The sequence below is a fragment of the Danio rerio genome, chromosome 17 (genome assembly GCF_049306965.1).
Source record: "Danio rerio strain Tuebingen ecotype United States chromosome 17, GRCz12tu, whole genome shotgun sequence".
Lineage (NCBI taxonomy): Eukaryota > Metazoa > Chordata > Actinopteri > Cypriniformes > Danionidae > Danio > Danio rerio.
The window spans coordinates 18,946,852-18,974,669 of NC_133192.1; the positions used below are offsets into that span (position 1 = coordinate 18,946,852).

The window sequence follows — 27,818 nt, forward strand, 5'->3', positions numbered from 1 at the left end:
AAAGACTAAAGATAATAAACAAAAAAAGAATTATTAAAATAAATAAATCATCAAATAGACTACACATTAAAACAAATGAATTGTTTAAAATCATTAAATAGTAAAACTAAAATAACAATAAAAATAAATAAATAAATAAATAAATAAAAGATAAGATAATAATGAAATTAAATGAAATTAGATTTTTTTTTTATCTGACTTTATGGTACAACTGGCGGCAGTAAAGTCTAAAGATTAAGACAAAAACAACAATAAAATAACAAAAACAGTAAAAATGTTGTTTGTAATTTGAATTTTAAACACTTACAATATTTCTCCATCATACAAACAGAAACGTAAAGTCAATATTTGCGAAGAAGAAATCAGATTTCAGCTAAAAACAAAACAAATAAAGACTAAAATAATAAATAAATAACACTTGGTCTTCATAAAAATAAACTGACTTTACATGTTGTGCAACTGGTGGCAGAAATTTCTTAGGATTGAGACTGGTTTGGGCAAAAGTAATACCCTGCAAGTCACAATTTAATCTGGACACATTTATTTAAAGTTAAAAAAAATGCCCAAAAAGAGAAACAAATTATAAACAATAATGAATAAAAAAATAGACCAAATATGAAGAACTGTGGCTAATTCTAATAAATGTATTTCCGTAGGTCTGGGTAAACAGTGGTCTATTTTAGCTGTCAGCCTTAGGGTATAATCATCAGTACGTTCACCAAGGTTGCCAAATATGACATTAAACAGGAACACAATTTCTTTCCTCTTCTTGTTTTCTGATTATGCCAGTCTGTGCTAATCAGCATCACATCCTTCTCATTTAAAACACAAGGCTCTCCAAGATGCAGATACAAGCATTGAAACACACAGAGTCTTCAGCAAATTACCCAAACATGAACAAGTACTGTATGTCTGAAAGCAGAACTGGAAATACAAGGTTTGTAGCCTTCAGTCGATCAAGAGGTGGTCTAATTGTAAATATTCAATATGTTGAATATGATCGGGAATCCTGAGGTCTGTTGTACAAAGCTGTTTTGGGTTTTTACCCATTTTAAGTTTGTGCTTAGTTTGAGCAAACTCTGAGTTTTCAGGCTCAAGAAAGTGGGTTGGTTTTGATCGAGGATAGTCGCTGTGGTAACTTATACTGTATCACACCTTTTTTACACATGTAAAAAATGTCTGTAGTTTCAATGGTTAAAATAAAGTAAAAATGCTACAGTATAAAAATGTACCTGGTTAATACTAGTTTTCCATAATATACTGTATACAGTAAATAACTGTAAACTGACTTTCCCAGAATTCCCTGGATGACACTTGGTACAAGTGAATTGAGTATGCTAAAGTTGACCGTAGTTTATGAGTGTTTGTGTGAATTAGTGCGTATGGATGGTTCCCAGTGATGGGTTGCGGCTGGAAGGGCATATGCTGCGTAAAACATGTGCTGGATAAGTTGGAGGTTCATTCCGCTGTGGCAACCCCAGATTAATAAAGGGCCTAAGTCAAAAAGAAAATGAAAGAATGAATGAAAATCACAAAAAAATAATAATAATAATAATTCTCAAAAACTACATATACTGTACTTGTTTTGCAAATAGCACACATTTAAGGGGAGCTGCAATTGCATTATAAAAAACTTAATTTAACTGCCTAAATCTGCTAATGGTCTGGTTTTATTAGTCTACTAATCTTACAATTATCCCGCTTTTACTTAATTGTTAACAAAAGTTAAAATATATTTATAGTTATTTAGTTTATTTAAAAATAGAATTGAACAAAGTTTTCCATTCATCATGCAAACAAAATCTTCTCGTCATACACGGCACATGTATACTGTAGTTCAGTCAAAGGCAAAAATTATAAAACGCAGACAGTACGAATAAACATTTAGCTGTCGGCGTCTGCTGGTCAGAGAAGCCAAGAAACAGTAATGGACCTTTAAAAGACTCCCGCTTTTTCACATCACGAGAGACCGCCATTAATTAATGTAGAGTGAAGCTAAAAGCCAGTAACTACAATGAGTGCTTTCTCCCTCCATTGCAGCTAATTATCTGCCTTTTTTTACTGAAAGCTTTGAGATAATAAATTCCAAGAGTGCAGATGGATGTGCAGACTAGCCTTTTCTACCGTTCCCATTGACTTGCACATACTGTACGCTTCCACCATAAACCAAGTCTCTTATAGAGCGTGCAATGTACTGCGCACCACATATAGAAACCCACTGTCTAATGCAAGGAGAAGATAAGAAACAGAGAAAGAGAATAAGAGAGAGAGAGTGGGAACATAAGGCAATTTAGCTTTCAGCCATGTATAATTTTCATGTACGGCTCCACCATGCTTCAGTAGTCCAGAGAGACGATTTGTGAAACGATTTGTGCTGTGATTTTTCGGTTTCAGTGACTCAAAAACTGGTCCAGATCACATGACAAAGCTTCTAGATGTCCATTAGGGCTGCAATAAAATTGTCAAGCAGAACTATTGATGGTACGACATCCAAATTGTGATAAAGATCTAAATGACCGCGATATCATTATCCACCTAGAAAACTAAATTGCTATGCAGGCTTATCGTTACCGCTCACGTTTCAAGTTAATTTGTCACTATAGACAAACGCAAGAACACACTGGAACAAAATAACATTGATTCAGCTCAATGGTGCAATTAGAAAAAAGACACTTTGTACATAAGAACATATATATAGTGCTCAGCATATATGAGTACACCCTTCACAAATCTCTTGTTTAATTCATATTTTCTATAGGATGCAATTTACAATATTATATTTGTGCATATACATTAGATTAGTCATTACTAAAGACAAATCTATAGCTAGTCTAACAACTTAGGATAACCGTCCAAAAATTATAAGCACAAATTTATATGTTAGAGAAACATATTAAATAAAAATGTATTTGATGTAAATAATAAAATGTACATGCAAATTAATTTAAATGTATAATGTATCTATTTCTAAAGATGTTCTGTAGCTAAAATAATATTTTAATAAATTTATTCATTTACTAAATCTGTTTTGTTCAAATGCACCAAAATATACAGTGTGGGGAAAGAATTGAACAAGTCATGTTTTCTTTTCTGGGAAAAATATTTTAAAGGACCTGTTAACATGGATACAAACATAAAATTCAAACATAAAAATTAAACAAAACAAAAAAACAAAAACTGAAAAATGAGTTAGGTGTAAGAACAATAAAATGACACAAGGACAAAGTACTAAAACTATTAAAAATGTATTTAATACTTTATATAAAAACGGTAATGACAGCTTAAAGACGCTTCTTATATGGAGAATGAAGTCACATGAATTGCTCAGGTGTGAGTTTTTCACAAACTTCAACAGAGTGTAAAAATCTTGATGGTTCTGCTGCTAGTCTCGTCTATCAAATCTAATCTTTAATTTGTATTTTCTATTAGATTCAAGTCAGGTTTTTGGCTATTCTACAGCTTGATTTTCCTTCTCTGAATCCATTTAAGCGTTTCCTTGGCTGCGTTTTGGATCATTGTCTTGCTGAATTGTCCACTCTGGTTTCATCTTCATCTTCTTGGAAATGTAGATGTTCGACTGAAACAGCTGATATTAATTTACACTGATAAAAGCCAGAGGGTTGCTGAATAACTATTGAGACATTTCAACTGCTGTCTAGGCTTTCACTGCATTTCTACACCTCGCTTCCTTCATGTGTTCAATACCTTTTTTCTGTGTCTATTTATTTTATTTCACATAACTTAATTTGAAAATTGGTGTAGGGGTGTACTCATTTATGCTGAGCACTGTGTGTATACATATATATATATATATATATATATATATATATATATATATATATATATATATATATATATGTGTGTGTGTGTGTGTGTGTGTGTGTGTGTGTGTGTGTGTGTGTGTGTGTGTGTGTGTGTGTGTGTGTGTGTGTGTGTATGAATGTATCTTTGATTTTTTTTTCTTTTTTAAATATTTCCCAAATCATGTTTAACAGAGCAAGCAAATTTTCACAGTATGGTTAATAATATTTTTTTCTTCTGGAGAAAGTCTTATTTGTTTTATTTTGGCTAGAATAAAAGCAGTTATTATTGATTTAAAAGCCATTTTAAGGACAAAATTATTAAACCTTTAAGCTAATTTTTTTTTCGGTAGTCTACAGAACAAACCATTGTTATACAATAACTTGCCTAATTACCACAACCTGCCTACAGTAGTGAACTTAGTAGTAACCTACTTAAGTCTTTAAATGTCACTTTAAGCTGTATAGAAGTGTCTTGAAAAATATATGTCGATGATAGAGGCACAACACCAAAATAAAAATAAAAAAACAGTTTTTTGGTGTATTTTTCTTTCTTTTGAGACACTTTTCCACTATTTGATGCTATTACCAATTTGGGTAATTAGGTTTCCGCTTTGAAATCTCCTACTATATGTTAGGCAAAAGATTATGCTTAAGATGATAAATGTCACTGTAAACTAAATATAACTCATTGAAAGAACTCAAAATGACTCAACACAAGCTGAAGTGTTATATACCCTACACTTGAAACATAAACTTTATCCATATATGTCAAGATACAGTAGAAGTTTTTTTTTTTTTGCAAAAACAACTGACCCAAAAATCATGAATATAATCCGTGACAAGTATAGCGCGGTGTAAGCTGTAAAAGTCTATAAAAGTCACTATTTAGGCATTTTATTTTTGGTCACATTTTATTTAAGCATTAAATATGATTTTTGCCTCAATAAACTATTAATTTGCTGCTTATTAATATTTGTAAACGTAGTAATTAGGTTTAGGTTTTAGTACAGCTTGATTCTAAACTATTTTCTTAATTTTGATTTATTTAAAAATATACATAAACTGTTCAAAGAAAAGAAAATTATTTAACTAACTGAAGGATTAAATACTAAAGGATTAAACTAAATTATTAATCCTTAATGTATATTTTTTTGATTTTTGTTTTTCTGCGCGTTGTTTTGCGCTCCACACATGACATTGTTGGAAAAACACTAATGACAAAAGTTTTTTTTTTTTCTTATATGGCATGTATATTTGCAGTATGTCATGCTGGATTGATGACATTAAAGGAGAACATTTCAAATTAATTTAATTTAAATTATTTCAGTCAATATATGACAGTTCTGTGGTTTGAGTTTCTCAAAAAAACAACCAATGTTTCATTTGTTGTGCTTCTTTGTCTACAGTTATATCAATTTCTAATTAAATATTTATTTAAGATTGATTTTGTGCTTTGTATCAATTTATTTAGTGGATTTTATTTGTTTTCATGTCATTTGCACATTTCCCCAGTCATTTGACTTCAAAAGAAAACATTTTAGTGTATGCCTCGTTACCATAGTGATGATAGAACATGTTCTATAAGAATGGAATGTTGCAAAGTGTACAAGAATTCTTGCATCCTAAAGAAGCTCTTGTTGGTTTGTTGAAGTGACAGTGAACGGGTTGTGTCTTTTGGCTTTGTAGTGTTTTTGAATACTTTTGTTTTCCAGTGTTTTATCGCTGTCTTAGCTATAAAACATCTCTGTTCAATGAGTGATTCACGGTGCAAGACCGAAATCCTCACAGTATTCCAGCTGTCCAGCGAGTGCAAACCCCGAACATCTGAGTGGTTCAAGGTGAATACCCGAAACCTTCTACCAATTGATTTAATGGCCGACCAGTGTGATAGAGATACTACATCCTCAACACTGGATCTCGAACCTGCAACAACGGTTGCTGAAATGGAGGAAGACGGAGTGAGAGTAGAACTTGAGAAGGTCTCCTTCCCTAAAGCCTGCGAGGACTCCCAGAGCCAGAAAAAAGTGCAGCTTGAAACACCTATAAACAGCACTAGTAGTGAGTCATATTTACATTGTAATATGAATATTTAGGGTTTTCCCAACATAACTTACTATTAAAAAATAATGTTGGCAGAGGGTAAATATTTAAATGTGTAAATGTTTGTACAGTATAATAGACAGCTGGTTGAATTGCTGTTTTCCTGAAGGGGCTATAGCAGGATGCAAATGTGATAATTATTTGTTTTTAATAACTACTGGCATTATTAGTTCATATTTATGATGTTGGCCAAATCAAGTGTTTTGAAATGAGACTATTTAGCCTACAGAGGACAGATCTCATCAACAGGCAACCGTTAATAAGCAATAATAACATTTGTAATGACTTTTATCAAAGTGATTTTAAAACTTTTTTTAAAGCTATTCGAGGGCAAATCAAGGTCTCCAAAAGCTAGAAATAGATTTCCTTTGATCCACACATGTACACATAAAAATGTAAACAGTCTATATAATCACTTTTTAGTAAGACATTTCCTACTCTATTTGTTTTTTTAACATGCGTTTAGATATCCAAGTAAAATAATCCTAATTCATACATTTAATCTGGAGATTTCTATTAAACATATCCTGCCATTATCAGCACGCAATGAATATTGTGAACACAGGTTGTGTTCATTAATACCTGGGAAAAAAAGAAAGCATTTAGAGGCTGCTTTTGAAGGAGACTTTGAATTTTTTTAAATGAGACTGTCCACACTGTGATGATGCAGTGCACTTCGATGCAGACTAATCACTGTGGTACACGGTTAACACATAGCAGAAACAGTATATGCTGAATTAGTGAAATTTAAATATTACTATATTTAATGATATATATATATAAAATAATTATTTGAATATTATTGGGCTATTATTGCATTAAAGTGCATCTTAATAAAACAATCCTGTAAATTAATGTCATTTCTCATTTTCAGCTTTTCTGATACAACTTTAATCTCCAATCTCTTAGTAAAACTAAATATTTTACTTGACTTGGATTTTGGTCAATGTTTATAATAGATATATATATTCTTAATTTCCTCAAATTACTGTGGAAAAGTGTGTACAGATGTGCAATCTTTTCTCTTATAACAGATGGGGAGAAGGTGAAGGAGAAGAAAAAGAAGAAGAAAAAGAGCAGGATTGCCTCTTTCTTCAGAGCTGTCGGCAGAATCTTTTGTTTCACTGCAAGGAAAGAGCAGCTCAGTACTCTCAGCTCAGAACCATGCTCTGATGGTAAATGATTGTTTTTGCATCTACATATTTTTTAGACTAAAATATTATAAACAAACTGTATTTTTACTTTGACTGATCTGAAGTTTAATGTCTCCTTAAAAATGACTGTGTACAATGTGTACATTTCTCTTTCAACAGATCATGAAAATGAGATCTATGAGCAGAGGACTATGGTGAAAGAGGAAGATGAGGAGATGGTGGAGGAGGAAGAGATAAAAAAGATGGAGGAGGAGTTAATAGAAGAGGTGGAGGAGATGATGGAAACGGTGGAGGAGATGATGGAAGAGGTGGAGGTGATAGAGAAGGAGGAGGAAATGACAAAGAATGAGAGGATGGAAAAAGAGGAGAATATGAAGATGGAGGAAGTGAAAAAGAAAAGCAAGGAAAAGACTGATGAAGGGTGGACAATGGTGGGAGATGAGCGGCGGGAGGAGATTGAGTGGCCGATCTGGAAGCCGAAACCTATGGCTACTGTTCCCCACATCCCTGAACTGGGCAAAAATCAATTTGTAGTTTTAAAAATAAGCAAGCTTAAGAAGTTGCAGAACAAACAAAAAGAGGAGGAGAAGAGACTCAAGGAAAAGATCAGTAGACAGATAACAGTGGCAAAGTTTATAAGTCTGAAAATTAAAGAGGAGAACGAAAAGATAAGGCTGGAAGAGGAGGAGGAAAAACAAAAGAAAACAGTAAACAGAAGGGTATCCAGCACAAAGACTTTAATAGTGAAAATGGAGGAGAAAGAGAAGATGGGGGAAAAGAAAGTAAAGAATGATGAAAAGGAGGAGGTGGATAACATAGAGAAGGTACAGAAGAGGAGGAGGAGGAGACGGAGAAATCACAACATGAAAGAAGAGCAGAAGAAGGAGGAGGAGAAGAAGAAGGAGGAGGAGGAGAAAAAAGAGAAAGCAAAAAAGAAGAGAAGGAGGAGACCAAGGGGAAATTCCACAAAGGAGGAGGAGGAAAAGACAGACATAAGGAAAGAGAATGCAGAGAAGAAGTGGTGGAGGAATCCAGATCCCCACAGAAGTGCCAGAAGTCATCAATGGCCCCACACCAGACCTGCTCCAATGCGGAGGCAGCTTTAAGAGCAGGAAAGCATGTCACCTTTTATTCTGGTGGTGGAGAATGAGGAGATGTAAAATAATGTAAATAAATGTCTGTTGTACAAAAAAAATGTTTGTTTTTCTGTGCCGAGTTTATTTGGTCAATTGTCTGTTTCAAAAGTGTTGAATTACTTGACTGGTGTTGTGTTGCTAGTTATTCCCTTGATTCTAAAAAAACAAACACGTTCAAAACTTGAATATTATCGTCATCCTTCCACTTATTGTATTTTCATGCTTTCTCCCCATTTTATCCTGAAAAAGACGATATGGTAATGTGTTTAATATTCACCTACTTTACAAAGCCTGAAAAGTTAAGACTATTAAAGCATTTAACTAGAATCACAGGCCAGTCTGTTTCTACGACTATTATTAAATTGTAACAGGTATGGTTAGTATGATTGTTTCAATGTGAATGGATTTATTTCTTAAAGGTATTAGATTTGTAGAATTAGTAATTCGAGTATAATTGATCAGTTAAGTTTGATTGACAGTTGAAACTGTGGCTAAATTTCATGATGCTACATTGAAGTTTCTGTTTAGAACCAACAAACTGACGATGCTGATGTTATAAAATGTTATTTGTAATGTCACATACTTGTCTTAATGTAAATAATATGAAGGAGAGCAAAGTGTAAGTGCACAAGACTCTGGGTCAGTTGTAACAACAAAACTCGAAATGTCCAAAAATCCAGATTGGCCAGGTTACCCACAAAACTTTTGTTCTTAAAAGTTCTCACAGCTAAAAGCTCCAAACATAACAGCGGTGATTTGACGTTGGTTTAATTGTGTGAATTTGTTCAGAGTGGTAAATTGTTGGTCATTTTAAGTGATGATCAGAAAATAACATCTGAGCCAAACGCTTAAATCAAGGAAGGCAGAGTTTATGCCAGACTATTCACCATTAGCAACAAAATTATTATGCTACTTTAATTATTACATTACATGAGCAGTTAGTCTGCATGGCACTCTAAACTGGCAGTTAAAGTGTGTAAATTTTGGAAGAGGGGTCTGGATGCAGACCTAGGGCCTCATGTACGAAGACTTGCGTTGAAATCATACTAAAACATTGCGGACGCACAAAGCTGTAAATGTGCGAAACCCACGCATATTCTCTTTGTACATCCGAATGAACGTAAAACTGAGCGCACGCGAACGAGAGCAAAACCCCTCCCTGCTCCCTCCCCTGTATAATTATATGCTTATTACTATACTTTGGCAAAACCCTACGAAAAAGCAATGGCAAAAGCAAGCAAAAAGAGAAACTTTGAACAGAATGTGATTTGGAGATGCTGCTTTCGGAGGTAGACCAGAGAAAACTGTGTTATTTGCAAGTTTGTTCTCCGGAACTAATAACAAATGAAAAAAATATTTTTCATATTTTATTTGCACATTTATTGAATGGAAATGTTTCTGATTCACGAATGCAAATTCCTCTTCAGATGGCGCCTTTATAGCAATGTGTGTGCAGTAGATCGCTCCGATTACATTGAGAAAACCGGCGACCGCTGCAAATTGTGCGTTAATGTTTGGCTGGTCAACTGCATGGTATGGAAACCTTATATACCTGCTAGACATGCGGATGAACCCGTCTCATACAGCTGCTATTGCACGTACGGCTCAGACACTTTGTTGCAATTTAACACCTAACCCCACCCCTAACCCTACTCCTCACAATGACGTCGCTAGCTCCATTTGAGTGCTTTGTGTCTGACATTGTATTTCTGAGTGATGCTATCTCAGCTTGCATCATAAAGGCTGCATCCAGATACTTTTAAAATTTTGGACTACCAAATGTAATTGCCAAAACAGTGTTTATAAACCATCTGCCACCGATCTAATAACTGTTCTGCCTTTAAGGCAATGTTGCAAGTCGATGTGATCAAACAATTACAAACTAATATTTTATATGATTATACATTACTATTATAATATTTTATAACAATAAAAGTGGTTAATACTGTCACCACACAGCAAGAAGCTCACTGGTTTGTTGTCTCGGCTGGGACAGTTGGTACTTCTGTGTTTGCATGTTCTCCCTGTGTTCTAGTGGGTTTCCTCCGGGTGCTCCAGTTTCTCCCACATTCCAAAGACATGTGCTACAGGTGAATTGGGTTAACTAAACTGGCTGTAGTGTATGAGTGGGTGTGTGAATGCGAGAGTGTATGGATAGTTCCCAGTACTGGGTTGCGGCAGGAAGGGCATCTGCTGCATAAAACAAATGCTGGAATAGTTGGCGGTTCATTCCATTGTGGCAATCCCTGATAAATACTAAGCTAGAACTAAGCAGACTAAGCAAAGAGGAAAATACGGCATGAATAAAATATAGTATTATAATATTATTAAAAGGGTCAGGTTACCCTCAAATTTCATTCACAAACGCATTCCACTGACTTTGATTCATCTAATAAATCAAATACTCATTATTTTAAAAAATATTCATTATTTTAAAAAGTAATTTGTGTTTTACTGAACATATTTCATGAACATAAGCATATTTTAATCATTCTGGGAGAAACACCCTGCTTAATGTTTTAGAACAACCTCATGACTTTTGAGGTTTAAAAATGAATTGCATTTTTGAGCTCCTTGCATCAAATTTGAATGCTGTAAACAATGTAATATGTTTATTATAATTTTTACTGAATAGTAACATGTTACCCCCAGGATGCTCCAAATGAAATTCAAGGCTTTTTAAGACCTTTTCAATGCCATTTTAAATTAAATTCAATGCCAACTTCGTACCCATTCCGACAGAAGTATGAGGGGAAAATGTCAAATCTGTATAAAGTTTGAACCCTAGAAAATAATTATGTACAAGTGGGCTACTTAAATTAAATAAAGCATTTAATTTCAATTTTCAGTTATATGTAATACATACGCAACAGTGTGGTCATCCACCCAGTAGTGAACATAAAGGTCCAACTGAAGGTCAAACATGACCACAAACCCGTTGGCCTTATTGACCTGGTCAGTCAGTTCTTAGTTTTAAAGGATCTGAATAAAGTAATATATGCAGTTTTGTTGCTTCCGTATAAGAATGTAGCTGCAACCTTAGAGTCAGGAAACATGGTTTTGAAAACCTCTGTAATGTTCTCATTCGATGTGTAAGAGTGGTGCCCAGAGATTGTTTTAAGGACCCACATCACATCTGCCTGCAGAGTTGGTGTTGAGCCACAGTAAGATAGGATGTTCCTTTGCTGTAAGGGCAGTGTAGGGCAAGCTACTTGAAAATGTAGTGAGCTAAGCTATAAGCTACTCTGCTCAAAATGTAGCTTAACTACACTAAAAATTACAATTTTCATTTTTAAATCGAAGCAACTTAAATCCGAGTCAATCATATCTTAGTGATCAATAAAACTGTAAATGTAACATAACTCAGTTATTTATTGTGAATAATATGCTGTACCAAACAGAAACAAATTATGTTATTAACAGCAAAAACAAAAAATCAAATAAAACCAGGTGTTACACAATTAAAATACTATAGTAATTTATAGAAGAGGGAAATACTTTGCAATAAGCATTATATTGTATATATATTTACAACTCTTCATTAATAAATTACACCCTAATGTAATATCATTAATAACTATCATGAACTAATAGTAAATACCATACTATACTTTAGCATACTTTATGTGTGTGTGTGTGTGTGTGTGTGTGTGTGTGTGTGTGTGTGTGTATTAACCTACATTAGTAACAGTTAATTTTGTTATGGTATAAACTTAATCTTAGGAAAGGCAAAAAAATGAATAAAATTAAGACCTTTGTAACGAAATTCAAGACTTTGTATACCAAATGCAAGGCTTTTCCGGCCTTAATTTGAGAATCGTGAGAATTGTGAATCATTTTTGAATCATGTTTGTCGCCACCCATTGGTTACACAATGTCATTTTTACAACATTTACCAGTGTCAAGTTCTATTAAACAGTGATTTTAAACTTTACCATAACAATTAGTGCAGCGCTTATATCTGTACTACAAACTAATTCCCCAGTACTTGTGTTATTTAATTGTAAAGAACTGAAAAAGTGCAAAATAAAACTCTCAGAAGACCCAGTGTCACGTAAGATTTTAACTGGCACTTTAAGAAGAACTTTTACTCAACGAAACGAGCCCTGAAGTAATAAACGGACCATAATCTGGCGAAAATTTTAAAGGATCTTGACTGCGGTCAGGAATTTCCCCAGACAACGCTGTGTCATCTGAAACACATGTGGACGCAAACCCGACAGCTTTCAAATTGGGCTTGTGTTTGCCCTTCAACACCGGACATTCATTTTTCCAGCGACCCTTATCTAGGCAATATCTACATGTGGAATTTAGATCTTTCTGGTGTACTCACCCCGCGATGACGCAGATCTACCCGAGTTTTCATAAGAACGATCTCTCTGATAATTACCTGAATTTTTGTGTATTAACACAAATGCTCCAAAACTATCAGGTCACAAAGATCTTTAAAAGACTTGATCTCTAAAAAAACACACCAGCGATTGAAATGACATAAAAGCTCTCTCGCAACTTCAACGTGAGTTTGTCGCTCTCCCTTTTTCCATCCCCTAAAACGCTGACGATAAGCATCAGGAACAAGCTCATAGATTTTTAATACTGCATCTTTCACAATTTTGTAATCTTTTCTGCCTGCATACGACAGCGAAATAAATGCGTCTTGGGCTTTACCCACTAACACACTTTGCAACAAGAGCGTGCGTTTTGCATCATTTCAACCCTGATCATCTGCTACATTCTCAAACAGAGAAAAGAAAACCTCTATATTTTTCTCATCGAACTTGGGCAACAACCTATTCATGTTTAAAATATTTACATCTTTAGTTGACAGATTTACATTTCCCTCAGACAACAGTTTTAATCTATCAGCCTCCTGAGCTAATTTAGCTTCCTGAATCTTTTTTTCATACCTAAATTTTTCGTATTCACGTTCTTGCTCTCGTTCTTTAAGCTTTAGTTTTTCTAACTCGAGCTGTCTATCCAGTTCGCGTTCTTTACTCTGCATATTTAGGATTTCTATTTGTTGCTCAAAAGATAACCCACTCTGTGCTAAACTTGCTGTAGCAAGTGGCGTTGATGAACTCTCTACAGAAACTTCGGTTGGCACATCCTCACTTAATATCATCCGTTCTAATAATTTCTCTTTTACAATCTCGCGAAGCATTTTTATTTTTACGCTCTTAGAACTGGCTATCTAAAAATCAAAATGAAGCAGTTGCTCTTTAATAAGAGAATCCAATTTCTCCAATGTGGGGGCAGCAATAAATTGCTTTAACTGATCCATTTTAACGAAATAATTTTAACAAATCCAAACAACAAGAAAAACTTACCCAATCGCACATGGACCGGCATAAGACAAAAAGTAAGACTAGAGCGGTACAGATTTCATCACAATGCCAAAAGATAAAGCCTTCCCGTATCTAATAAATAACTCAACCCTAGTCTTCAGTGCGCCCACATGCAGCTCAGCGGCTAGTCCGCCTACCCGCGTCCGACACACCAAAAACAACAAACCAAAATAACAAACTAAAATAATAAACAGCGTTAAGCGCTCTACAACCTAACACGGGAGTTCACGTGGCTTTGACGGTCAAATCCGCCTTAAACAACACTTTATTGGCATTATAATGAAATCATTCACTCACCTCTAGTCTTTAGCAGGAACATCCTTTCCTCTTCAGTTCAAAAAACTTCTCAATACTCGAAAAATATCCCCAAGCCTCTCTCAGTGACATTTGTTACAACCTCCTGGCTCAAGAAAGTAGCAACAAAACCAAATAAAGATCCAAACCAGAAAATCAAATTAACTTAAATATATTTAATCAAAAATTAAGTCAAATGATACATGAATATAAAGAAAAGAAAACAAAAAAACTCCAAAACTGAAGAGGGAAGGATGAACACCCGCAGTCCTGTTCTCTTGGTTTTTATCCAAACGCACATCACAGGTAACACCGCACCTGTTCAAAACTCCAGAAGAATACCAGATCATAGAACACCTCCATCTAGTGGACACTGGTTAACAAAACCTTACGATCGTCACACACTACATGGAAGGGCATTTTCAAAAACCCATAATATGGGCTCTTTAAGGATTTATTTACATGAATAATTTTTATCCAAGTTAAATTTTCCTATTAAATTTGAAGAATTTTCGACAGTGATCAAAGCTATCCCCTTGGGACTTGTTATAGGGTCATACAACACCAAAACACATTTTTTGAGCTGTTGACAGTCGTATATGTGTCCCACACTGCTAAAAACACTATTAGGACAAATATTTCAATAAAAAGTGAATAGTGGTTGTTTTTGTATTATTTCGAGCAAATTCGTACTTGCGTAACAAATTTTTGAAGATGCGTCATGGCCATGAGATCTTTGTGTGTATTCCAGCTTGTAGACTGGTTGTCTGTACCTAGGAGTACCTTATTACGTCTCTGAGTGTGCTGCATTCATTCATGTTTAAGACTTGGTTCAAACCAATCAGCGCGCTCTATTGTGTATGCGGTGCAACTTCATTAATATGCATGCTAGCTTCGAAGACTGTTTGTACCTGAAAGTGTTCAGACGGCAGAGAGACGGCACGTTGTGTTGCTAAAAGAAGTGAAAAAAGAATACTGTAAGAATTGTTTGGAGATACGGGTCGTTAATATTGCTTTTATAATGTGCTGCAGTGAAGATTTTGTTTTCATTTTCCCTCTATGACAGCGCAACTAGACTCGAGTGTAAATCAGTGCACATGATACGCGGAAGAAATATGTTTGTACGGAACATTTTTTACTCAAGAGCTTTTCGCATCTGGAAATTGTGAAATCCGGATTTGCTACTTGTCTTCTTTTAAAAAAGACGCAGCTCCAGTTGGTGTTGATAGTCCTGTGTCTACAGATCTGGTAAGTGGGTGCGATCAGTGCCCTGTCTTTGTTCATTCAGATGGCAAAGTTATAGTTCGTATCAACAGCAGAACTCTTTTAGGGCTCTATTTTGACGGTCCATGCCCAGAGCGCAAAACGCAGGGCGCAAACGCTTTCAGGGCGTCAGAATGCATTTTTGATAATTTAAGGATGGAAAAATCCACTTTGCGCCGTGGCGCATGGTCTAAAAGGGCTGAGTTTACTTTCTTAATGAGTTATAGGTGTTTTGAGAATAAACCAATTAGAGTCTCATCTCACATTCCCTTTAAGAGTCATGCTATTTACATGATGTAAATTAAGTGTAAGTGGAAAAACTGAGCATTTCACTAGCAAACAGTTAACAGTTTTTTTTTAACAGAAAACAGTTAAACAGAGCATCTACCGCGCAAGAATGAGAGATAAATTATCTACTTTCACTTTCGCTCTCGTGGATAGGGAAACCTTTACGCACAGACATCAATTAGTCTATAAATAATTAATTTCATTTATTAAGTGCAAATATTTGTTTTAAAACTATTTCTAGATTCAGTTCTAATTTCCAGCAAATGAATAAATGAACAATAATAACAAAGTGTGTTCAAAAACCTGAGTTATATCCTAAAACACAAGCTGTGCCCCATATGATCTAAAACCTGCAGGTTGGCAAATCTAAGCTTGTTTTAATAAAACAAATATAAATATGGATTTAATAAATAATACTACTAATAATAATAACATTTTACAAAAGCAAATTGTTATGAATGAAATGAAAAAGCCTCCCGAGATGAAGAAGACATAAAAGCAATGGTTTTTCATATTTATGTAGGCTAGAAAATAATATGCTTTGTAATATTTTAATCCTTTATATTTATATCCTATATATATTCTTATTATATCCTTAATATTTTAATTCTTTTTCATATGTAAAGATATTTGCGTATTGCTCAAGATCTTGTGTGTATTAAGCGGTGTGTAAGCGAGGTGCAACTCTGTGCTGGACTTTAGACCGGGTTTCTTTTGGTCTAATGAAAAATCTATTATAGTTTCTCAAAATAGCAACGCGCCAGCAATGCGCCTCAGATCTGCTTCCTTTTTAGACCAGAACGCCTATGGGTGCACATATGAGCGCAAATGCCTTTGCTAATTAAAGAGTGTGGCGCAACGCCTCAAAATGACTCTTGCGACAAGCTGAAACTAGCAAACCGAGGGGTTTCATGGCCCTTTAATTTAATGTGCAGTCATTTAACTTATAAGATAGAAAATAAAGAATGCAATTTAATTAATAAATATACTAACAAAGACATTAGTCAAGTACTTCATGATAAAAATAGAGTTTTTCCAAAAGGAAATTTTATTGGATTTTTTTATTATGGGAGAATATTTAGAGAAAAGCATGGCTGCTACCATACAAATTTATTATTTCAAATAAAGTAAAATAAATTCACTTAAAGATTTTACATCAAATATACCCAACCAACGAGCTACTTTCCAAATTTACAGCTTTTTAGAAGGAACGTTCATTTAAAAAAAAAAAAAACTGTGAGAAATCCTCATGACACTTATTTGTTCATTGTCAGAGGGTGCAATTACTTTGGAAAGACTTTTTTTCTGATTATTCTGCCAAAAATAATGTTGATAACATTGAATGCAAAAGTATATATCTGTTATTTTGAAAATGGTGATGAACAAATTAACAATTTTGTTAATTTTATTATATTAAATGGTAAATTCCTTGTCAACAAATATTGACTTTCAAAATCTCCTCCTTTATATAAGATTCTTGTCAACAAAATGATTCTGTTAATGAAGTCTCTCAAAGCTGTAAAAAAAATGTAAACGCTCTGCCTATTGTAAGCTATTAATCTGTTTTTGGCATCTTCCTTTTTTTTTTTTTTTTTTTTCATTTCAATTATCTTTGGAATTTTTGTTTGTTGCCTGTTTTTGCTGTATTTGTAAATTACTAATGCATAATAAAGAAATAATTAAAAAAAAAAACATTCCCGCCACGTTGTGTTGCCGCGTCCGGCGATGACGTCATAAGCAGGCGCCGCCGCCTGCTCTGGTTGGCCGACACAACGGGCAAACAGAAATACTTTACAAACAAACAAACGGGACAAAATAATGTATGTATGTGTGTATGAAGACAGGGAATGGGGTCATGCTGTGGAAAATGCGTGAGAGACTGTCTATGAGCTATCGGATCCGTGTGTGCACTCACATTGCCAACAGCAGGATAACAGGTAAGACGCAACGACGATGAATGGGTGTGTGTGTGTGCGCGCGCTGTTCTGTGTATTTGTGTGTGTGCGTGCGTGTATGTGTGTGTGCACGCGCTGCGCCGTGCTCTGTGTGTGTGTGTGTGTGTGTGTGTATTTGTTTGAGCTGTGTGCTGCTCGCTCAGCGGGGACCAAGCTCCACTTTGTCACAGCACCTTATAGCTTGATTCTGGATTATTTTGTTAATTTTGATTTATTTAAAAAATAAATATTATCTGTTCAATGAAAAAAAATTAAACTAAATTAAGCATTAAATATTAAAGGATTACAGTACATTATTATTCATTTACATATATTTTTGTTTTTATGTGTGTTGTTTTTGTTAATTATCTATTTAACCCTTCAATGCACAAGCTATAAAATAGTTATGGAAAAAGTAACTTTAGACGGGTCACTTTAGACCAGTGGTGGGCAAACCTTTTAGACCCAAGGGCATCAAGTTTTGCAAACCAAGTGAAGGGCCACATGTCAAATCCTTCAAAAATAACTTTTATTTAAAGTGGCAGTTTGCATGAAACATAATATTGGACAGAAACATGTCACATTAACAGAAAACAGATTTTTTTTCTCATTATTAAGTCAAATTTACTAGTCAAATTAATTTGCACTGCTATTTAAATTTAATTATCAATCATCATAAAACAATAAAATAATCTCTTATAAAATATAATACTAATGTTATAATTTTTACAGTGGAGAAAAGAAAAGATATTGTCTGATAGAACAAATCTCATGTTAACAAAAAAAACTATTCTTAAATTTTACTATTATGTCTAATTTATCTGATTTGCACTGCTTTTAGAATATAGAGATCAGTCATCATAAAACTCGATGAAAACACAAATCTTTGATAAAATAACTTTTTAAAGTGGATGTATGCATGGAAAATGTATTCTATGACAAAAATGAACACATTTAACCAGCAACTATTATATAATTTGAGTCAAATTCACAACAATCTCATTTGAGCTTGTATTAATATGCTCATATGAATCATAAAACTATAAGATAAAACGGGAGAAGAATCTTAGTCTTTGTTATTCCAAGTCATGTTATTATAGGTGTGTTAATGTGAACAATGAGGCTGGTCCCCTCTCTTCGCAAGGGTGTCAAAGTCTGGAGTTTGCTACGGCAAAAACGTGAGGCGCAACAGGCGGTTAAAATGCAAGGGGCACACAAGCAGCGCGCAAAACCCTCACGGCTGTTAGTAAATAAATTAAAAGAGGCGATTCTTAGCGCATAAAGCGCATTTGGTGTGATCAATCCCTCAGGTTGTAGTCTTTAGAAACAGCAATACTTTCTCTGCATAGTAGACAACCTTTTTTGCCAGACTCATTTTCAGTCATTAACGGTCAAGTGCATTTTAATATTTGAGAGTGTGTTCTTATTCAACTAGTTGCGCTAACGCTAGTTGGCGTTCACTTGTAACTGCATCATTAATTTACTAATTCTGAACCAAACCGTTACTCAGAAGCAGCATTTTAAAAACTCCCTTGCGGGCTGGATGAAAGTGTTAAGGCGGCTGCATATGGCCCATGTTAATCAAAGGGTTAAGATTGATTTTGTGCCTTGTATCAATTTATTTAGCTAATTTTATTTGCTTTTATGTCATTTGCACATTTCCCCAGTCATTAGACTTTAAAAGAAAACATTTCTTAGTGTATGTCTCGTTACCATACGAGTGACTGCATTTAAAGGAGACTTCAAATTTTTTTTTTTTAAATTAGACTGTCTTCGCCACACCGTGATGATGCAGCGCACTTCGAATGCATCCTCCAGAGGTTGCAGCCTTTGAAATATGAGACAGCTATTATTTAATCAGTAGGCAAATCACTGTGGTACACAGTTAACACATAGCAGAAACAGTATATGCTAAATTAGTGAAATTTAAAAAAGTACTATATTTAATAACCATATTTACTATATTAATATATTTACTTGAATATTCACTTGAATATTATTGGGATATTATTGAATTAAAGTGCATCTTAATAAAACAATCCTGTAAATTAATGTCATTTCTCATTTTCAGGTTTTCTGATACAACTTTACTCTCCAATCTCTTAGTAAAACTAAATATTTACTTGACTTGGATTTTGGTCAGTGTTCATAATATATATATATATATATATATATATATATATATATATATATATATATATATATATATATATATATATATATTCTTAATTTCCTCAAATAACTTTGGAAAGGTGTGTAAATATGTGTAATCTTTTCTCTTATAACAGATAAGAAGGAGAAAGTGAAGAAGAAGAAAAATAAAAGCTGTCGGAAGAATCTTTAATTTCACTGCAAGGAAAGAGCAGCTCAGTAGTTCAGCAGAACCATGCTCTGATGGTAAATGATCATTTTTGCATCTACATATTTTTAGACTATAATATTATAAATAAACTGTATTTTTACTTCCACTTATCTGAACTTTAATGTCTCCTTGAAAATGACTGTACAATGTGTACATTTCTATTTCAACAGATGATGAGAACGACATCTATGAGCAGAAGATTATGGTGAAAGAGGAAAATAAAGAGATGGGGGAGGAGGAAGAGATAAAAAAGATGGAGGAGGAGTTAATAGAAGAGGTGGAGGAGATGATGGAAGTGGTGGAGGTGATAGAAAAGGAGGAGGAAATGACAAAAAATGAGAGGATGGAAAAAAAGAAGAGAATATAAAGATGGAGGAGGAGAAAAAGAGAAGGAAGGATAAGACTGATAAAGTGTGGACAATGGTGGACGATGAGCAGCGGAAGGAGATCGAGTGGCCGATCTGGAAGCCAAAACCCATCGCTACTGCTCCCCACATCCCTGAACAGGGCAAAAGTGAATATGTGGTCTTAAAAATAAGCAAGTTAAAGAAGTTGCAAAGCAAACAAAAGAAGGAGAAGAGATGCAAGGAAAAGATCAGTAGACAGATAACAGTGGCAAAGATTATCAGTCTGAAAATTAAGGAGGAGAATGAAAAGATGAGGCTGGAAGAGGAGGAGGAGAGACAAAAGAAAACAACAAGCAGAAGGGTATTCAGCACAAAGACTTTGATAGTGAAAAAAGGAGAAAGAGAAGATGGAGGAAAAGAAAGGAAAGGAAAGCAAAGGAAGGTGAAGAGGAGGAGGATAACATAGGGGAGGTAAAGAAGAGGAGGAGGAGGAGCAGATTGAGAAATCACAAGATGAAAGATGAGAAGGAGGAGGAGAAAATAGAGAAAGTAAAAAAGAAGAGGAGACCAAGGGGAAATTCAACAAAGGAGGAGGAGGAAAAGACAGACAAAAAGAAAGAGAATGCAGAGAAGAAGTGGTGGAGGAATCCAGATCCCCACAAAAGAAGTGACAGAAGTCATCAATGGCCCCACACCAGACCTGCTCCAATGCGGAGGCAGCTTTAAGAGCAGGAAAGACTGTCACCTTTTATTCTGGTGGTGGAGAATGAGGAGATGTAAAATAATGTAAATAAATGTCTGTTGTAAAAAAAAAAAAGGTTTGTTTTTCTGTGTCGAGTTTATTTGGTCAATTGTCTGTTTCAAAAGTGTTTATATATTCTTAATTTCCTCAGATGACTTTGGAAAGGTGTGTAAAGATGTGCAACCTTTTCTCTTATAACAGATGAGATAGAGAAAGCGAAGAAGAGAAAAAGAGCCGGATTGCCTCTTTCTTTAGAGCTGTCGGCAGGATCTTTAATTTCACTGCAAGGAAAGAGCAGCTCAGTAGTTCAGCAGGACCATGCTGATGGTAAATTATAATTTTTTGCAACTACATATTTTTAAGACTATAACATTATAAATAAACTGTATTTTTACTTCCCCTTATCTGGAGTTTAATGTCTCCCTGAAAATGACTGTACAATGTGTACATTTCTCTTTCAACAGATGATGAGAACGACATCTATGAGCAGAAAATTATGGTGAAAGAGGAGGAAGAGGAGATGGTGGAGGAGGAACAGATAAAAAAAGATGGAGGAGGAGCTAATAGAAGAGGTTGAGGAGATGATGGAAGAGGTGAAGGTGATAGAGAAGGAGAAGGAAATGACAAAGAATGAGAGGATGGAAAAAGAGGAGAATATGAAGATGGAGGAGGAGAAAAAGAGAAGGAAGGATAAGATCGATGAAGGGTGGACAATGGTGGGAGATGAGCGGCGGGAGGAGATTGAGTGGCCGATCTGAAAGTCGAAACCTATTGCTACTGTTCCCCACATCCCTGAACTGGGCTAAAGTGAATATGTGGTCTTAAAAATAAGCAAATTAAAGAAGTTGCAAAACAAACAAAAGGAGAAGAAGAGACTCAAGGAAAAGATCAGTAGACAAATAACAGTGGCAAAGTTTATCAGTCTGAAAATTAAGGAGAATGAAAAGATGAGGCTGGAAGAGGAGGAGGAGAGACAAAGACTTTGATAGTGAAAATGGAGGAGAAAGAGAAGATAGAGGAAAAGAAAGTCAAGGAAGATGAAAAGGAGGAGGATAAAATAGAGAAGGTAAAGAAGAGGAGGAAGAGAAGGAGACCGAGAAATCACAAGATGAAAGATGAGGAGGAGGAGAAAAAAGAGAAAGTAAAAAAGAAGAGGAGGAGACCAAGGGGAAATTCAACAAAGGATGATGAGGAAAAGACGTGGTGGAGGAATCTAGATCCCCACAAAAGAAGTGACAGAAGTCATCAATAGCCCCATACCCGACCTGCTCCAATGTTGAGGCAGAAGGAAAGACTACAAGGAAGAGCAGTAAAGACTACAAGCTTTTATTCTGCTGGTTTAAGCAAATTTAAAGAAATAGAGAAGGAAAAGACAAAGAATAAGAAAGAGAATGCAGAGAAGAAGTGGTGGAGGAATCCAGATCCCCACAAAAGAAGTGACAGAAGTCATCAATGGCCCCACACCAGACCTGCTAAAATGTGGAGGCAGCTTTAAGAGCAGAAAAGACTGTAACCTTTTATTCTGGTGGTGGAGAATGAGGAGATGTAAAAGAATGCAAATAACTGCCTGTTCTACAAAAAATGTTTGTTTTTCTGTGTGTTGAGTTTATTTGGTCAATTGTCTGTTTCAAAAGTGTTGAATTACTTGACTGGTGTTGTGTTGCTAGTTATTCCCTTGATTCTAAAAAACAAACACGTTCAAAACTTGAATATTATCGTCATCCTTCCACTTATTTTATTTTCATGCTTTCTTCCCATTTTATCCTGAAAAAGACGATATGGTAATGTGTTTTTTTATTCACCTACTTTACAATGGCTGAAAAGTTAAGACTATTAAAGTATTTACCTAGAACCTAAGGCCACAATGTTTCTAAGACTATTATTAAATTGTAACAGGTATGGTTAGTATGATTGTTTCAATGTGAATGGATTTATTTCCTAAAGGTATTAGATTTGTAGAATTAGTAACGATTGACGATGCTGATGTTATAAAATGTTATTTGTAATGTCACATATTTGTCTTAATGTAAATAATATGAAGGAGAGCAAAGTGTAAGTGCACAAGACTCTGGGTCAGTTGTAACAACAAAACTCGAAATGTCCAAAAATCCAGATTGGCCAGGTTACCCACAAAACTTCTGTTCTTAAAAGTTCTCACAGCTAAAAGCTTTAAACATAACAGCGGTGATTTGACGTTGGTTTAATTGTGTGAATTTGTTCAGAGTGGTAAATTGATGATCAGAAAATAACATCTGAGCCAAACGCTTAAATCAAGGAAGGCAGAGTTTATGCCAGACTATTCACCATTAGCAACAAAATGATTATGCTACTGTAATTATTACTGTACATGAGCAGTTAGTCTACATGGCACTCTAAACTGGCAGTTAAAGTGTGTACATTTTGGGCTTCCAAATCTTATTCCCAAAACATTGTTTATAAACCATCTGCCACTGATCTAATAAATGTTCTGCCTTTAAGGCAATGTTGCAAGTCAATGTGATCAAACAATTACAAATTAATATTCAGGGCTCGACAATAAGGACTGCCCGATGGCCTGGGGCCAGCATGTGAAACACTCGGGCCAGTGTATAGAATGTTACTGGCCCAATCGGGCCAGTGTTGCCTTGTTGCCTGCCAGATCGAGCCAGAGCTGCCTGCTGCGACTGTCTGTCAATTGTGTGCAAATACAATCTTACGGTGCTTTCACACATAGACGTTTGTTTCGGTATATGTCTCGTTTCCCCCGTTAGCGCGGTTTGTTTGGCATATATCCAGCAGTTGCGCTCGCATCCGCGCCAAATCAATCAGTCCGAGATCGCCTGAATGAGACGGTCTCTGACCTATTGGGCGGATTGATTGTAGTGAGAAAACAAAACAATGCAACGAACTAACGACCCAGGCTATATCACAGTGTATTTTGATCGTGTAATAGCCATTTATACGGCTATATGAAGAGAGAATGATGAGCAGGGCGAGATGTCATTCTTACAGGTAAATGCGAAAGTGAAAGCATGCTGAAATATTACTAAGAGCTGTTTATCCAGCCTGATCTCGGTTTATCCGTTAGGAAAATTGACTGAAATTACTATCTGGTAATTTTTTTTTCCATATTTCAATCGTATAATATGTTGTGTTAGGCCTGTTGTTTTGTTCATTTCCGCACTGACAGCTCGAAAGAAAGATCAACATCTGCTTTGCGATATGATGCAGTCTCGGTTCATCTGCTATGTTTCTGTAATTAAAGCCTAAAATACAGAATTCTAGCCAACGTTTCTTTAAAAGATTGATTAATTCAATAGATCGATTTTTACAAAACCTGACAATTAAAATGAGGCTCTGTAATAGAAAGTCTGACCTCTTTGAGTTATTTTTGGTGACGATGTCTGTGGGTTGTTAAAATTAAAGTGCACATTTTTGCTTATAAAATATTCTAAACACAACTGCTCAAAAGTTTGACTGTTAAATATGTTTAAATAAGCTTCTTCTGATCACCAAGGCTGAAATTATTTCATCATAAATACAAATTGTGAAATGTTGCACTAAATAACTGTTCAAAAGAAGTTTATCATTTAATTTATTCCAGTGATTTTAAAGATAAAATTTCAGCTTCATTACTCCAGTCACATGATCCTTTAGAAATCACTAATATTAATTATTATATTTATTAATGGTAATAGTAATAAAAGCAATAATGTCTGGAGTAATAATTTTATTTGAAACTACATACAATAACAAAGCATTTATTTAAAATTGATAAATATTTAACAAAATATTTTTTTTACATTTAATAAATGTAGCCTTGATGAACTGAATAATTTTCCTTAAAAAAACATTTTAAAAGTTACTGTAAATATATATACACAGTTAAAGTCAAAATTATTGGCCCCTTTTGTTGTTTTTTTCTTTTTAAAATATTTTGTAAATTATGTTTAACAGAGCAAAGAAATGTTAATAGTATGTCTGATAATATTTTTTCCTCTGAACAAAGTCTTATTTGTTTTATTTTGGCTAGAATAAAAGCAGTTTTTATTTTTTTATGAACAAATTTAAGGTCAAATTTATTAGCCCCTTAAGCTAATTGTTTTTCAGACTGTCTCCAGAACAAACCATCGTTATACAATAACTTACCTAATTACCATAACCTGCCTAGTTAACATAATTAACCTAGTTAAGCCTTTAAATGTCACTTTAAGCTGTATAGAAGTGTCTTAAAGAATATCTAGTCAAATATTATTTACTGTCATCATGGCAAAGATAAATCAATTCTTAGAGATGAGTTATTAACACTATTATGATTAGAAATGTGTTGAATAAAATTTCTCACTGTTAAACAGAAATTGGGGAAAAAATAAACAGGCAGGCAAGTAATTCTGAAATCAACTGTGTGTTTGTGTGTGTGTCACACACAGTCAAATAGCTATTAACTTCTTTTTTATGGTGGGGTCAGTGAAAATTTTGGCAGGGCAAGTAAAAATCAGAACCACTGGCCCGACCGGGCCAGTAGAAAAAATCCTTAGCGTTGAACCCTGATATTATATATGATTATATATTACTATAATAATATTTTATAACAATAAAAGTGGTTAGCAACACAGCAAGAAACTCACTGGTTCGAGTCTTGGCTGGGACAGTTGGTATTTCTGTGTTTGCATGTTCTCCCTGTGTTCTAGTAGGTTTCCTCCGGGTGCTCCAGTTTCCCCCACATTCCAAAGACATGCGCTACAGGTGAATTGGATTAACTAAATAGGCTGTAGTGTATGAGTGTTTGTGTGTGTGTGTGTGTGTGTGTGTGTGTGTGTGTGTGTGTGTGTGTGTGTGTGTGTGTGTGAGAATGCGAGAGTGCATGGATGTTTCCCAGTACTGGATTGCGGCTGGAAGGGCATCCACTGCATAAAACATATGCTGGAATAGTTGGCGGTTCATTGCGTTGTGGCGCTCCCTGATAAATAGGGGACTAAGCAGAAGGAAAAATAATGCATGAATAAAATATAGTGTTATAATACTATTAAAAAGTCAGTTTACCCCAAAATTTCATTCAAATGTAACCCTGGTACAGGTAAGTACACACTAGGTTCGCTAATTAAATATATATAATGATAAGTAAAATCCACAATCCGATGTAAATAAATAAAATCTGAAACCTCAAGTTGCATACATTAATTATTGCTTGTATTTTTTCTTTTGAACAGTAATTGCAAAAACAATACAATAAACAAGTGTGTGTGTATATCAGTCAGGGCTCGAAATTGCGACCATTTTGGTCGCATATGCGCCCGAAATTTTATCTATGCGACCTTAAAATATATTTGGGAGCAATTCTGCGAATGCTTAAAATTGTTGTGTGCGACCAGTTTTTACTGCAAAATGTTCAGCACATGCGCGGATTCGGGAGACATTCACGCAGAATGCATCTCTAAGCTCTCTGTCTGCACTTGAAGCGCTAAACGCAGCGCTCAGGAATGGTTTAAAACAGCTGTCATGTCAACTTGCTGCAGTAAACAAATCCACGTCCGTAATGCTTGCCCCGCCTTCGCGCTCTTCTTATTGGCCCACCACTGCTCTAGCAATGAACGCGAATGATTGGTTAATATCAGCTGTCAATCACTCAGCACCTTCTGGCTTGGGATGACAGAGAGCTACTACCGCGAAAAACTGTAAAGCGCTGAAGATGAGAATGAAGATAACGCGGACAGATATATTTTTAGAAACCATCTAGTTACAATTAATGAAACATCTTACTAGTGACCATGTGCTGAATCTTTATCCACCATCTACACTTTTCCAAGAGTAGAAGACTTCCATTGGCTTCAAGTCCGCTTTGAAAAGTTTGTGGGATGGGATTTTCAGGTAACTGTTTGCCACATCTAGCACGAGAGCTTCTGTTTAATCCTTCATATAATCTTAAAATGCTGTCCGCCGTGAAAGTGGCAGATTTATGTCAAATTTAACTCCACGTACACCATCGCAAACGGACTTACACTGAGTAAGCTAATATCGCTACTCATAAAAAGACTGGTATGGCTATTAACATGTATGCATATAATAAGGTACAGTATATGTCAAAAGCATCAGTGCAATATCAGACAGCACTTGTGAGAACAGCACAGTTATACCGTTAACAGATTCATTCAAGCAGTGCTTGCAGGGCCAGTGAGTGCTTCGTGTATGCTTTAATCACTCAGTTCTGTTATAAAAATGTATTTTCTTGTGATAACGGGATTTCGTTGAGACATATTTTCCTCACGCTTGCATATATGTTTTTTTTTGCTAGTTAGTTTGATTAGTGTTCATTTCAAATACAATAAATAAGTTTGTATAAAACTTGTAATAACGGTGCTCATAATTGGTGTGTGCGACTAAATTTTTAAAGTTAGGAGCACCGGTGCTACCAAGCAAAATTAATTTCGATTAGTTTCGAGCCCTGTCAGTGTATGTGTATTTTCTTGATGAATTTTGAATCACCAGTTTTTTTATGTCCATTCAGTTCGCGTTGCTGAGCTCAGATCAAATGTTCCCATTCACAGGAATCGAGATTCTTCTTTGTCCAATATCAAGTGGAAAAAAATCTGAATCGCAGTCCTACCGAATTGCTGGAAGCAACACACTGAAAATCCAATACAAATCAGTGACTCAAGCTGTGTGGCTCGCCATCTTCCATCTAAAAGAAAATCAGACAACCAAAAACGCTATTAACAATTCTTCCGCCCTTCTTTTGTGATAATATGCTCCGTTCACTTAACTAACAAGGGCAATTTTACTTTGTTTATGCAGCTAAAGCTGTATCTTTCCATCTCATCTAAATCTCCCGACTGCACTGAAAGTCCCGCTTACACCCTACCTCAGCATAGTGGGCGGAGCTTGAAAATTAACCAATCACAATACTTTATTCCTTCCAGCTCAACAGTCGCTAGGCGGATTTTCAAGATTTTGGTTTCATCTAGCATTATAATTTAAGAAATAAAATAAATGAAAATATAAAGCAATATTAACCTAAAACGAGGGAGTAACTGTAAAAATAACATACCATAAAGACTTTTTATGGGGGTTACA

At 35.0% G+C, this 27,818-nt stretch overlaps 2 protein-coding genes and 1 long non-coding RNA gene across 10 annotated transcripts in view; 1 reads left to right on the top strand and 2 right to left on the bottom strand.

The window, feature by feature from the left end:
* Window positions 1-27,818, bottom strand: part of adck1 (aarF domain containing kinase 1) — a 267,173-nt gene that overhangs the window by 186,777 nt on the left and 52,578 nt on the right.
* Window positions 193-27,584, bottom strand: LOC141378542 (uncharacterized). Its single transcript, XR_012393313.1, has 4 exons — window positions 27,527-27,584; window positions 27,231-27,426; window positions 25,376-25,722; window positions 193-1,494 (listed from the first exon to the last, which is right to left on the bottom strand). It is a non-coding gene; the product is annotated as an uncharacterized lncRNA (long non-coding RNA).
* Window positions 3,858-10,084, top strand: LOC137488037 (uncharacterized). The gene is made up of 3 exons (XM_068214479.2): window positions 3,858-5,861; window positions 6,938-7,078; window positions 7,217-10,084. Exons 1-3 carry the CDS (start codon window positions 5,555-5,557, stop codon window positions 8,161-8,163), a joined length of 1,395 nt encoding a protein of 464 aa, XP_068070580.1. The 5' UTR covers window positions 3,858-5,554; the 3' UTR covers window positions 8,164-10,084.

What these genes read in the sequence shown, in the direction of transcription:
- LOC137488037 (XM_068214479.2), top strand. Translation starts at nt 5,555, where the DNA reads ATGAGTGATTCACGGTGCAAGACCGAAATCCTCACAGTATTCCAGCTG. An exon ending in ACCTATAAACAGCACTAGTA is followed by an intron (nt 5,862 to 6,937) that starts GTGAGTCATATT and finishes CTCTTATAACAG; the next exon opens with ATGGGGAGAAGGTGAAGGAG. An exon ending in CTCAGAACCATGCTCTGATG is followed by an intron (nt 7,079 to 7,216) that starts GTAAATGATTGT and finishes CTCTTTCAACAG; the next exon opens with ATCATGAAAATGAGATCTAT.